This window comes from Perognathus longimembris, chromosome 6, assembly GCF_023159225.1.
Source record: "Perognathus longimembris pacificus isolate PPM17 chromosome 6, ASM2315922v1, whole genome shotgun sequence".
Taxonomy (NCBI): domain Eukaryota; kingdom Metazoa; phylum Chordata; class Mammalia; order Rodentia; family Heteromyidae; genus Perognathus; species Perognathus longimembris.
This window is the reverse complement of record NC_063166.1, coordinates 26668808-26682345: the sequence shown is the minus strand read 5'-3', so window position 1 is coordinate 26682345 and position 13538 is coordinate 26668808. Positions and strand designations below refer to the sequence as shown.

Below are 13538 nucleotides of genomic sequence, written 5' to 3'. Positions count from 1 at the left end.
TCATTGAAAACAAAAGATTTCCAAACAGCTCATCTTTTTGGTCCACTGTTCAAAAAGATGTTAGGATTTTAGGAAAAAGCAAATTCTTTGATGTTCAACACAGCTCCAGAAAGAAATTATATGGTCAAAATTAGATAGAGCCAGGCACCGCTGGCTCATAGGAGGCTGAGATTAAGAATCACAGTTTGAGACAAGCCTAGGCAGGAAAGTCCACAAAACTATTATCTCCAATAAACTACTCAGAAAAGGCCGGGAGTGGCACTGTGGCTCAAGTGGTAGAGCACCAGACTTGAGCAAAAAGAAGCTCAATGACAGAACCCAGGCCCTGAGTTCAAGCCTCAAGATTGGGGGAAAGCGGGGGGAGATAGATGCTTCTCTTCTATAAGTTAATTGTTCTTCCCTTCCAAATGCACTGAATTGGATTTACAACTCTGTTCAACAATTTTACCAGAGATATAAAGAAAGTCTGTTCCAAGAATATACAGAAAACGGGCTGGGGATATGGCCTAGTGGCAAGAGTGCTTGCCTTGTAAACATGAGGCCCTGGGTTCGATTCCCCAGCACCAAATATACAGAAAATGGCCAGAAGTGGCGCTGTGGCTCAAGTGGCAGAGTGGTAGCCTTGAGCAAGAAGAAGCCAGGGACAGTGCTCAGGCCCTGAGTCCAAGGCCCAGGACTGGCCAAAAAAACAAAAACAAAACAAACAAACAAACAAAAAGAATATACAGAAAACAAGTATACTGCCTCTTGCCCATTCATTTATTCATTCAATTGAATGCTTGTTTTAAAACTGTTCTGACCTTTCCTTAAAATTTCCTATGAAATGATTAGGTCTGCCAAAACTGAGAGGTATGGCACAAAAAAAGACACAATATTACCTTGGAGAAAGAAAAAATGCTAAAAGATACCCCAAGATACCCTTCCCCCAAAAATTAGGTCTTAAAAACTGAATATATGACTCAAGCTGTAGAGTGCCTTTAAACGCCAGTTCAGACCCCAGTAAAGGAGAAGTGAGTGCAGGAGGCTGATGAGTCAGACAGGTAAATAGGGGAATATATAAGGAGAAAGGAAAGGACACATGCAAGAGAACTAGAAATCTTAGCAATGTGTGCAATCACAGAATGACAAATCTTATGCTAATATCAAGAACTAGGGATTTTTCAACATCAGTCATTAAGGAAAAGTAGTAACTACTACAATAGTTATAAATCAAACGAACTTCTAAAACCTGCAAAAACCTGACAATACCAAGTACTATTGAAGAGGCAAGGCATCACAATTCTCATACACTGCAGGTTAAAATGCAAACTAGTACAGCTACTTTGCAAAACTACCTCAGACCAAAGGAGGATATTCGTAGAACACAAAAATACAATACATATGTGTATCTTACTATACAAAATAATATTTATCTAGGGCTGGGGATATAGCCTAGTGGCAAGAGTGCCTGCCTCGGATACACGAGGCCCTAGGTTCGATTCCCCAGCACCAAATATACAGAAAACGGCCAGAAGCGGCGCTGTGGCTCAAGTGGCAGAGTGCTAGCCTTGAGCGGGAAGAAGCCAGGGACAGTGCTCAGGCCCTGAGTCCAAGGCCCACGACTGGCCAAAAAATAAATAAATAAATTAATAATAATAATAATAATAATATTTATCTAAATGAACTCCAGGAAATGGAAACGAGGTTTTCTCTTTGTTGCTATTTCTTTCTTTTTGTCTTGTTTGTTTGTTTTTATGTCCTTGGCGGTGTATGGAGAGGTAGAGATACAGAGGAAGCAAGGTAAAAAAAATGCAGCAGTGGTACTCACTAGATATGGTATTGAAAATGGAACTATACAACTTATGGGTGAGGGTGGGAGAGAAAAACTGGAAGATAGCAAAAGAAGGGGTGATACTGGCTGAAAAGAAATGTACTGTTTATGTGACTTAAGCAACTGTAACCCCTGTACATATACTTGACTTTTTTTTTTTTTTTTTTGGCCAGTCCTGGGCCTTGGACTCAGGGCCTGAGCACTTCTTTTTGCTCAAGGCTGAGGGCTTCTTTTTGCTCAAGGCTAGCACTCTGCCACTTGAGCCACAGCGCCACTTCTGGCCATTTTCTGTATATGTGGTGCTGGGGAATCGAACCCAGGGCCTCATGTATATGAGACAGGCACTCTTGCCACTAGGCCATATCCCCAGCCCACTTGACTTTTTTTTAATCATTTTGTTTTTTCTTTAATTTTATTTCATTGTCAAGGTGATATACAGAGGAGTTACAGCTACATACACAAGGTAGTGATTACATTCCTTGCCCAACTTTTTACATCCCTCCCTCATTTATCTCTCATCTTCCCTCCCTCCATACTTGCTTTTTGCTCGAAGCTAACACTCTTGGTAACATTTAAGCCATACCTCCACTACTGTATCTCAGTTTCTTACAAAGCTATCATTTGGCAATCTTAATCTTAGACTCTTGCCCAAGTGAAATGAAAACTTAGGTTCACAGAAAATCTTACACAGAAATGCTGAGAGTAGTTGTGTTTATATTTGCCAAAAATCATTCTTCATTTAGGCAGTGAGCAAGTAAACTCATCCACACAATCAGCAATACAAAGCAGTATTCTACCAATATATGCAGCAGCAGAGATTAATCTCAAATGCGTTATGCTGAGATTGCTAAAATCCTAAATCCTTGCTACTCAGGAGGCTGAGATCCAAGGATAACAGAAACTAGCCTGGGCAGGAAAGTCTGTGAGACTTTTCTTTCTTTTTTATGGCACACTTCAGGAATCTGCATATCATCCTTGCACAGAGGCCATGCTAATCTTCTCTGTTATTATTCCAATTTTAGTGTATGTGTTGCCAAAGGGAGCACTCTTATCTCTACTAAACTATCAAAAAATCTGAGGAAGTGGAACTGTGGCTGGAGTGCTAGACTTGAGTGAAAGGAAGCTCAGGGACAGCACACAAGCCCTGAGTTTACATCTCAGAACTGGCGGAGAGAAAGAAAAAAAAAGCTGCATACCTGATTCCATAGTACTTTATATGCTAAAATATAGAGACTGAAAAAAAATCTGTGGTTATCAGGGGCTGAAGGAAGGGAAAAAGCTTTTCTACAAAGGAGTGAGTATGCAATTTAATATGGTGGTTGTAGCAACTCATAGAACCACACACTAAAAGAGATTAATGTTACAATATGTAAAATATACCTAATTTCAAATAAAAGAAAAGGGGCTGGGAATATGGCCTAGTGGTAGTTTCTTGCCTCATATACATGAAGCTCTGGGTTTGATTCCTCAGCACCACATAATAGAAAAATCAAAAGTGGAGCTGTGGCTCAAGTGATAGAGTGCTAGCCTTGAGTGAAAAAAAGCCAGAGACAGTGTTCAGGCCCTGAGTTCAAGCCCACGACAGGTGAATGAATGAATGAATGAATGAATGAATGAATGAATGAAAAAGTAGAAGGATGAGGGGAGGGGGGAATGAGGGATGAGGTAACAAACAGTACAAGAAATGTATCTAATCCTAATGTATGAAACTGTAACCTCTCTGTAATTCAGTTTGATAATAAAAAAAATATTAAAAAAAAAGTAGAAGGATGAAAGATTCTGGCTACAAGAGCAAAAAATTACAAAAGAAGTAGTTATACAAAGGACCCTGCTAAGAAGTTTTAGATTTTAGCTTCAGGCATCATATGTTCCAAATGATCTCAACAAAGACACGGAGACAGTTCAGTTCTATATTAAAAAAACAGTAACAGAAATAAGCATGGAACTGGAAGATCAGTTAAACAGCAACCTAATACAGAAGATAAAAGTACCAAACCTAACCAAAGCAAAGAAAGAAGCATTAGAGATAGACAGAAAAGAGGTGAAGGTTTTACCAACAGTGAAATCATTACCAAAAAGTTTGAGAAAACAGATTTCAAGCCAAATGCCTCTTCTGGGACATCCAAATATGAACATCTACACAGATGTATCTGTCTGGATCTCAAGGGAATAACCTGGGATACAGGATTAGATTTGAGACTCCTGGGAGTATTTGCAACCATGAAAAACTAAGGTCAAGATCATGAAAAGATAGCACAAATAGAGTGAAAGTAAAGAGAATCATCATGAGCAACAACATCAGCATTATGGAGTTAAATAATATAAAGTACTGCTGGCTGCTGGTGGCTCGTACCTGTAATTTTAGCTATTCTGGAAGCTGACATTTAAGGATCACAGTATGAAGCCAGATTGGACTGGGAAGTCTATGAGACTCTTATCTCCAATACACCACCAAAAAGGCTACAAGTGGAGCTGTGGTAAAGTGGTAAAGCACCAGCCTTGAGCAAAAAAGCTCAAGGACAGCATGTAGGCCAGAGTTCAAGGACATCCTGTCCCAGGACTGGCATAGACAATAAATAAAATAAGTAAATAAGCTTCCTGAGTATGCAGTTTTAAAGTTAGAAATTAGTACAACCAGGTGATTTATTTCACCCTTCTCTTACAACCATTTTATCACTGGCATCTCTGATTTTATCTTTTGTTTGCTAGGAAAACAGGAAGTTAAAATGAAAGGCTGTTTCTACTTTTCATATTGCTGACACTGATATATTTAGCAAATAAAGAATTATCTACTGGATATACTTACAGGTGTTCAAATATAGGTCAACTTATCCAACAAGCCCAATTTTTATCTTGGTAGCTGGATAAATGCTTAAAACCATCTTTGGTGCCATAATGAAGAATCAGGAAATACTATGACTTTCCATAGTTCTTAAATACAGATGATACGCACCAAAATCCCCATGAAGCATTCTTAAAATGCCTGTCTTGTCCAAAGCTCTACTTTTGAAAACTCTGATAAGGTTCTTCTTGGGATAAGGCCTAAGCTGTCAATACTTCAATAGCCCCATAAGTCTTCCTGATGTACACACAACCCCAAGTTGAAAAGCAGTAATATCAAAGTTGATTCCAAGACCTACCAGGCAGTTCTTATTTTGAAACTTCTAAACCACATCCTTGCTACTGGGGCTCTCTTTCTGTCAACAGCATACATACACACACTTTCCAAGTGGAATCCAAAATCCTAAACTTTATCCTCTGCAAAATACTTACAAAACACCTACTGACCTGGCTCACTAGCTTTTAGAGGATTTAGCTTTTCAACAAAATTCAGTAAATAGGTAGTTTAAGAAAAAGTCGTCCAATTAAGACATTGTCCTATTGCTTAACCCCAACTCTCCATTTTAGTAATAAAACTACCAGAAAAATCTCAGTTGAAATCAAACTCAAGCTTTAGTTAGCTTAAACTTAGTATTTAGTCAGAACCAGACACAATCTGTAATATTCAGATTCTACTTTGTGAACATCAAAACTTCCAAGATTAGAACTTTCTAATTTTATCAACACTTATGAATCAGAACAAAAATAATTACCAAAAACAATGATTCTCCTACCAAAATTATACTTACCCATCTCTTCCCTTACTGACAATTTTCACTTCGAAATAGTAAATCCCGCAGGCTGCTGGTATTGGGTGCGTGGCACGAACTGATGCAGCATCTTTGGGAGTTTTACCATGACCTACATGTGAAACAAGAAGGGAAAAAGGCAAGTGAGACACACACGTGGAAATGTTAACCAATTCAGGAATACATTTTTGGAATGAAGTTTATTTGCTACTTCCAACAGTTTAAATACTTAAGTTACAGCACTTATCACAATTAACCCAGCATGCAAAAATAGTTTATTAATCACAGAACTGTTCACACTATCAAAAGTGTACTAAGATTTCAGAATATGGCCAAGCTTGTTGGCTGATGACACTCTAATGCTAGCAACTTAGAAGGCTGTGATCTTAAGGATGAAGGTTTGAAGACAGGGTAAAAAAAGGCTCTATCTTGAGGCTCTATCTCAACTAATTAAAAACTAGGTATGGTGGTACATTCCAATAGTGCCAAAAAAAGAAAAAAAAATCATAGGTCAATAACAACCTACTAAGAAATATAGCACTATTTATTTACCTTTTCTTCTTTCATGTACATATACTGGGGAGGAAAGAGTATAAGGTTTGAACTCAGGGCCTCCCACTTTTTGTTATGAGCAACAACCAAAAAAATCTATTAGGTCTGTGGCCAAGGAGAGTCAATAAACTTGGTTATGAAGATAAAATCTGAAGTAGTAGCTATACATAGGCCTGCGAAAAAAACTGTCTTAACAAATGTAGGTAGGAGATTTCCACTAAGCTAAGCAGCAAGAAAAAATAACAGCACAAATATGCATGATAGTCACTTTTAAGTGTTTAATCAATTACAAAAGCAGTAAAAAAATATGTGCAAATTAAATACCTGGCTGTACAAATAAAATGCAAGTTTTAAAACAAGGAAGTTACATAGAAATGTAAAGAAAAATCCTAGCCGAATCGAACTGAAGTCCCAAATCAACTACATTACTTTACGCACCAATAATTTTAATTCTGATGACCAATACTGAAAGTAATATTGACAATCTCAAGAGTTATTGAAAAATAGTTAACTCTCAATCACTATATTCAATGTACATTGTATAAAAATTGAACTATGTAACTTGAGGGTAGGTTTGGAAGGGGGAAATGAGGGAGAACAAAGAAATGGGTGCCACTAACCAAGATGTATTTACTCATAACCTGACTTATGGAATTCTAACCAATACTTTACAATAATAAAATATTCCAAAAAAGTTAACACACGTTGTGTAAGGTTCAATATAGTTGAACCTGTACTAGGTTCAATATAGTTATAAATTCTCATGAAACAAGTGCTTTTTTACCATCATTTACAATGATGTAAGTGCTCTTTCCACAGAAGATGAAACTTGCCCTGTAATGCTGCTGAGCAAAAATTCCAACTCAAGTTTGGGCTAGGATTGAAATCCAAGAAGTCCAATCCAGTATGATCTCTGAAGAACTTAGTACAGTAAGCATTCTAGGATCACTTCCTGCTACCTCTTTTTTTTTTAAGTTTTTTTTTTTAAATTTTTATTTATTTTTATTTTTTGCCAGTCCTGGGGCTTGGACTCAGGGCCTGAGCACTGTCCCTAGCTTCTTTTTGCTCAAGGCTAGCACTCTACCACTTGAGCCACAGCGCCACTTCTGGCCGTTTTCTATATATGCGGTGCTGGGGAATCGAACCCAAGGCTTCATGTATATGAAGCAAGCACTCTTGCCACTAGGCCATATTCCCAGCCCCTATTCCTGCTACTTCTGAGACAAAAAAGAAAACTAACGTTTGAGGGTAAACAAGGACTCAATGTTAGGTGCATTTGTATTGATTTTTCCCATTCAACATTTGTGAAATAGGTATTAATCTCATCTTCTAAAATGTAGCTTTCAGAGATTATATACTTGGTACTAAATTGGCAGAATCATGTGTTATATCCATGTATGAATTAAAATCTCACACATTTTTGTTATGTAAAAGTAACTATAAAGTACTACAATATTAAATCTTAAGTCAGGACCCCTTTATATTTTATTATGTTTTACTAAGACATTGTTAAAAAAAAAGTTCTGTAAATGTGAGAATATGACAGATTTATTTCAAATTGGGATACACAGCTGTAATCCCAACACTCAAGAAGCTGAGGAAGGGGCTGGGGATAAGGCCTAGTGGTAGAGTGCTTGCCTCGTATACATGATGCCCTGGGTTCAATTCCTCAGCACCACATATATAGAAAATGGCTAGAAGTGGCGCTGTGGCTCAAGTGGCAGAGCGCTAGCCTTGAACAAAAAGAAGCCAGGGACAGTGCTCAGGCCCTGAGTGCAAGCCCCAGGACTGGCAAAAAAACAAAATAACAACAACAAAAAAAAGCTGAGGAAGGCCAGGTGCTGGTGGCTCACACCTGTAATCATAGCTACTCAGGAGGCTGAAATCTGAGGATCGAAGTTCAAAGCCAGCCAGGGCAGAAAAGGCTGGGAGACTCTTATCTGCGATTAACCACCAGAAAACTAGAAGTGGCGCTGTGGCTCAAGTGGTAGAGGACTAACTTGCCCTGAGCTGAAAAGCTCAGGGATAGTACCCAGGCCCAGAGTTCAAGCCCCACAACCAGGAAAAAAAAAAAAAAAAAAAGCTGAGGAAGGAGGTCTGCAAGGTCAAGGCCAGACTGTATGACAAATGAGACTCTTCATTTTTATTTTAATTTTTATTCAATTGAAAAGATAAAGAAGCTTAGATGTAAGATTTTTTAAAACTCATACTACTTCCTAAATGAGACTATTAATATCAGAAAAATATTGCCAATTTCTAACAATGTTCACCAGATGCAAATTAATACTTTAAATTCTGTAAGTTAAAAAAACACATACTACCAAAATTTAAAACTTTTATAATTTAAAGTTCTTCATATTAAGTATTCTCTACATAGCTCTAAAAAAGAAATCAATGTACTACTTCAAAACTCTAAGGCCAGCATGATTAGCTCTTTTCACTAAAACTAACTGTTGGTTCCATTTAACTGAAATGAAAAAACTTGAATAAAGCCCACCTAACTCAAGTACTCTCCAACAGGCTAGTCAATCTTTCTGGAAACAGAAATCAACCTTCCCATCTTCAAAATCTCTCAAAATTACAACTCCCTTTTGGTCTAGGCAAACAACTCCTTCCTAAAAATCTTGCTTGATCTTGACTGTTCCCAGCACTTTCCACCTTCTTTTCTGGTAGCCACACCAGCCCAATTCCATTTCAACATGCCGATCAGACAGGCTTTGCATGTGCTATTATAACTCTCCATAATGGCAAAGTTCTACTCTGCCTTCCTTAGGTCTTCTACTCTACTTAGGTCTTCTCAGCCTTTTAGAAGCAAAGTTCAATTTTTCCTTCCTCATAGTCTTTCTTACCTTCTCTATGCATACTATCACAGCATAAGTCTATCTCTTAGATGACACTAACATACACTTACTTGTGATTATTTTTGCTGTTTTTAATTCCTGGGCCTTTCATTAAACTAACTTCAATGCTTTCATCCAAGAACCACATACCAGATTTTGAAATTACCTATTATTTCCCCTTGGAGTAAGTTCTAATGTGATCTGTCCTGCCTCAAAATACAACTCTGCTTGAATACAAATTAGCCCAATCACACTTAGTTAATGTGAGAATCTAAGATGACAGCATTAAAAAAAAAATCACTTGGATCATAACAGCTTTTCATAGTACATTAATAAATTAAGAAAAAGTTACAAAATAGCCCTGAGTTTAAAAAAAAAAAAGCTTGGTATCATATAGAAACATATGCATGTCTACAATGCAGTACTTCAGAAGCTTCTCAACTTGCCACTGTGCTCAGCTACCTGTACAAAATCCAAACTCTACAAATTACAAAGTGCTAATATGCTTCCTCAACCAGTGTATATTCATGCATCTCATGTATATATAGTTTGGATTATATATAATAAAACATTACTTTATATTATTCCAACAATTCCAGCTTTGGCTACTGGAAGCTTTCTCATTTGGTCTCCATCATAGGAAGATACCCTTGTTAGATGTTTTTGTTTACTTGTTTTTATGCTAGTAATGGGCCTTGAACTCAGGATCAGGCATTCTCCCTTAGCTCTTTCTACTCAAGGCTGCTGCTTGAGCCACACCTCCACTGCCAGCTTTTTGTTAATTGAAATTAAGAGTATCCTGGACTTTCCTTCCTCCAATTCCCCCACTAATTTCTAACCCCAATCACCAGATCCTCAGACTTTAGCTTCCTGATCAGCTAGGGTTACAGATGTGAGCCACCAGTACCAGGTTGCTCTCATTACTTTCTGACCCCAAAAGATACCTACCTTTACATTTTCTGCCATAATCATAGAATCAGCCATTGCTGTAAGGTACACTGTTTGCTTTATTGAAAAAAGTTGCTAAAATAAACATATGAGGAAATGTTCAACATTGCTGGTAGTAAAGGAAATGCAAATAAAAACAACCCTGAGATACCACCTCGCCCCAGTTAGAATGGCCTATACTCTGAACTCAGGCAACGGAACCCTTCTCCAGTTTTGGTGGGAGTGCAAATTAGTACAACCACTTTGGAGAACAGTATGGAGGTTTCTCAAAAAGCTCAATATAGACCTACCCTATGACCCAGCCATACCACTCCTAGGCATCTATCCTAAACAGCAAGTCCCAAGATATCAAAAAGACATTTGTACTTCCATGTTTATCACGGCACAATTCACAATAGCCAAAATATGGAAACAACCCAGATGCCCCTCCACAGATGAATGGATCCAAAAAATATGGTACCTATACACAATGGAATACTACATAGCGATTAGGAATGGTGAAATATTGTTATTCGCAGGGAAATGGTCAGAACTCGAACAAATAATGTTGAGCGAGACAAGCCTAGAACACAGAAAACAAAGGGGCATGATTTCCCTGATAGATGACTGTTAAGAAAGGGAGATGGAGAGACAGTAGAGACCAGGTCTGTGAAACCAAAAACTGCTTGTCAAATGGTATTTCCCACAGGATTGGGGCAGCGACCCAACAGTATGTAACTAAAACCAAACAACTCCTCAACATATAAAGGTCAAAAATTGACCTCTCAGTGGAATACAATAGCTCAAAAGCTAAGTATGTACATTCATATTAAGACTACTGTCGACATATTGTCTAATATCGACATTACATTTAAAGCCATAGGCGAATTTTCTTGGGCTTGGCCACGTGGCTACTGTATATGTTCTTGATACATTGTACATTGTATATATGTCTACCTGACCTAGAGAAGGGAAAGAAAAGCAGGGTGTAAGATATCACAAGAAATGTACACACTGCCCTACTATGTAAATGTACCCTTTTTGCACAACACCTTGTCAAAAAAAATTGTGTTCAATTAATAAATAAATTAAATTTAAAAAAAAAAAGAAAAGAGTTGCTAAAACCCAAGACCTGAGTGCTGAGTGTGCTCACTGTTACCAAAATGTCATTGGATCTAGACATTCTCATTGATAAGAGCAAGGATATATGTGTACATATACACACTTATATTTTTCTGGGTGATCGATCACCTGTCTAAATCAAGCTATATGAGTTCATACTAATGTCTCCAACTCTTAATTCATAACCACATGGGACATCCTACCCCTTCCTTAGGCTTATCTATGAATTCTGCTCCAGCCATGAAAAACATAACCGCCACGATCTGCATATCCATTTACCTGTTTGGCTCTAGTACTCATGTCCAGCAGTATGAGAAGTTTGCTCCTATGACCATGGGAAACAACTTTACCAACTAGAGTTCAATGCTTGTATAGTATGCTTTGCCTTCAATTTATTTTTTTGATTGGTCATGGGGCTTGAATTTAGTGCCTGAGTGCTGTCTCTAAGCTCTTTTGCTCAAGGCTAGCACTCTACTACTTTGAGCCACAGTGCCACTTCTGGTTTTCTGGTGTTTCACTGGTATTGAGTATCATGGACTTTTCTGCCCAGGCTGGCTTAGAACCATGATCCTCAGGTGTCAGCTTCCTGAGTAGCTAGGATTACAGGTGTGAGCCATCAGCACCTTGCCTTGCCTTAATTTTAGACTCCATTAATTTAGACTCAAGCTGGCCTCGTAATTTAGACTCAATTATTTTTAGACTCCGTTATTTTAGACTCCAATTAATTTCCAAAGCTACTTAGGTCATCCCCCACCCCCCATTCCCTGAGACTGCCTCATGCATTTGTAATTCAATTATTTTATCACATTTTGCATAATATGCCAGTTTTGCCTGTGTCCCAAATGATTTTTAACCTTTGTACACATTAAGGCCATTTGTGCTGTGAAGTTCTATAAGTGTTCAAAGGCTTACAATTATCCATCTAAAATTACAGTATCATACAGAGAATCTCCTGACCTAGCAGTAATCCATTTTGTTTACTCAATTTTCTCTTTCTCTCCTCAGGCCATGACAACCACTCATTTTTTTACTGTCTCAATCAGTGTACTTTTTTCAGGATGTCATACAATAAAATCACAGGTTACCTAGCCTTTTTTTTTTTTTTTTGTCTTCCTTCATCTAGCAGTGTGCATTTAAGATTCATACATGTGGGACTAGTTCATTTCTTTTTATCATTATTAATATCCCTTTGTATGAATGTTTCATAGTTTATCCATTCACTGGTCACTGAAAGGTTATCTTGGTTGCTTCCAGTTTATAGCAATTATGAATAAAGTTGCTATCAACATTCACATGCAAAAATGAGGTTGTAACTCCATGGAGAATAGCTTGTAGAGCACAGGAAGCATGTGGTTTGGCACTTGCCTAGTGTGCTCAAGGCCACAGGCCTTGTCAGTTTTCCATGTCAGCATGAGTTTTTAGATCAGTATGTAAATACTATACTATACTACTATAAGTATGATGCAATTATGTTTAGGCTTACTAGAAACTGCCAGACCATCTTCCAAAGGGGCTGTGCCATTCTGCATTCCCCCAGCAATAAATATGAGTTCCTGTTGTATCTGAACCAGCAACTGGCACTGTTTGTTAAAAATAAAATAAATCCTGGTTGGGTTGAGAGGGGGGAGAATTATGGAATGGGTGACAATGATCAAAATTCATTGTACTCAAACCAATTTGTTGAATGATAATCTTTGTACAACTACTTAAAAATAATAAAACAATTTTAAATCACCAACCTAGAATGAAAGAAGAAACTCTGAATCACATTTTTGTTTTAATTAAATAAATAGCTATCAAGCACTTCATATGTCAAACAAAGAAGCAAGGGTTAGGGGCTGGGAATATGGCCTAGTGGCAAGAGTGTTTGCCTCATATACATGAAGCCCTAGGTTTGATTCCTCAGCACAACATATATAGAAAAGGCCAGAAATGGCACTGTGGCTCAAGTTGGCCAAGTGCTAGCCTTGAGCAAGAAGACGCCAGGGACAGAGCTCAGGCCCTGAGTCTCAAGCCCCAAGACTGGCAAAAAAAAAAAAAAAAAAAAAAAAAAAGCAAGGGTTAAAGACAGCAGAGTCAGGCTGGGGATATGGCCTAGTGGCAAGAGTGCTTGCCTCGTATACATGAGGCCCTGGGTTCGATTCCCCAGCACCACATATACAGAAAACAGCCAGAAGTGGCGCTGTGGCTCAAGTGGCAGAGTGCTAGCTTTGAGCAAAAAGAAGCCAGGGACAGTGCTCAGGCCCTGAGTTCAAGCCCCAGGACTGGCCAAAAAAAAAAAAAAAAAAAAAAAAAAGACAGCAGAGTCAGCCACTTCTGACATACATACATATGTGCATATGTAGACTATTAGGAACAGTAATATCTGTAGTGCTTGGCTAATGATTTACAAAGTTGCACACACGTGCTTCCTGAGATTTACATTTTCCTTAAGTCCTGTTTTTTTTTGTTTGTTTTTAAACACACAAGTATGTGGAAAATAGAAAATGTGGTTTTCCCAGTAATGAATTTAGGACACTGCAGCAGATACGCCATATCTTCTTCTAGGACATACCTTCCTATTCTCTACAAAGGACTTCACTTCAACACTCCCTCCACAATGTTATTGGAACATCAATTCTCAGAATCTTTTCTGGTGCTTTTTTCTCCTTTTTTTTT

The 13538-nt window shown here is 38.0% G+C and overlaps 1 protein-coding gene and 1 non-coding gene across 2 annotated transcripts in view; both read right to left on the bottom strand.

The window, feature by feature from the left end:
• Positions 1–13538, bottom strand: part of Ranbp9 (RAN binding protein 9) — a 74893-nt gene that overhangs the window by 51868 nt on the left and 9487 nt on the right. The window contains exon 2 of the mRNA XM_048348446.1: positions 5440–5551. Within this exon, the coding sequence (XP_048204403.1) occupies positions 5440–5551 (112 nt within the window). The remainder of the gene's footprint in view (positions 1–5439; positions 5552–13538) is intronic.
• LOC125354076 lies at positions 2749–2856 on the bottom strand. The gene has a single exon (XR_007211459.1). It is a non-coding gene; the product is annotated as a U6 spliceosomal RNA (small nuclear RNA).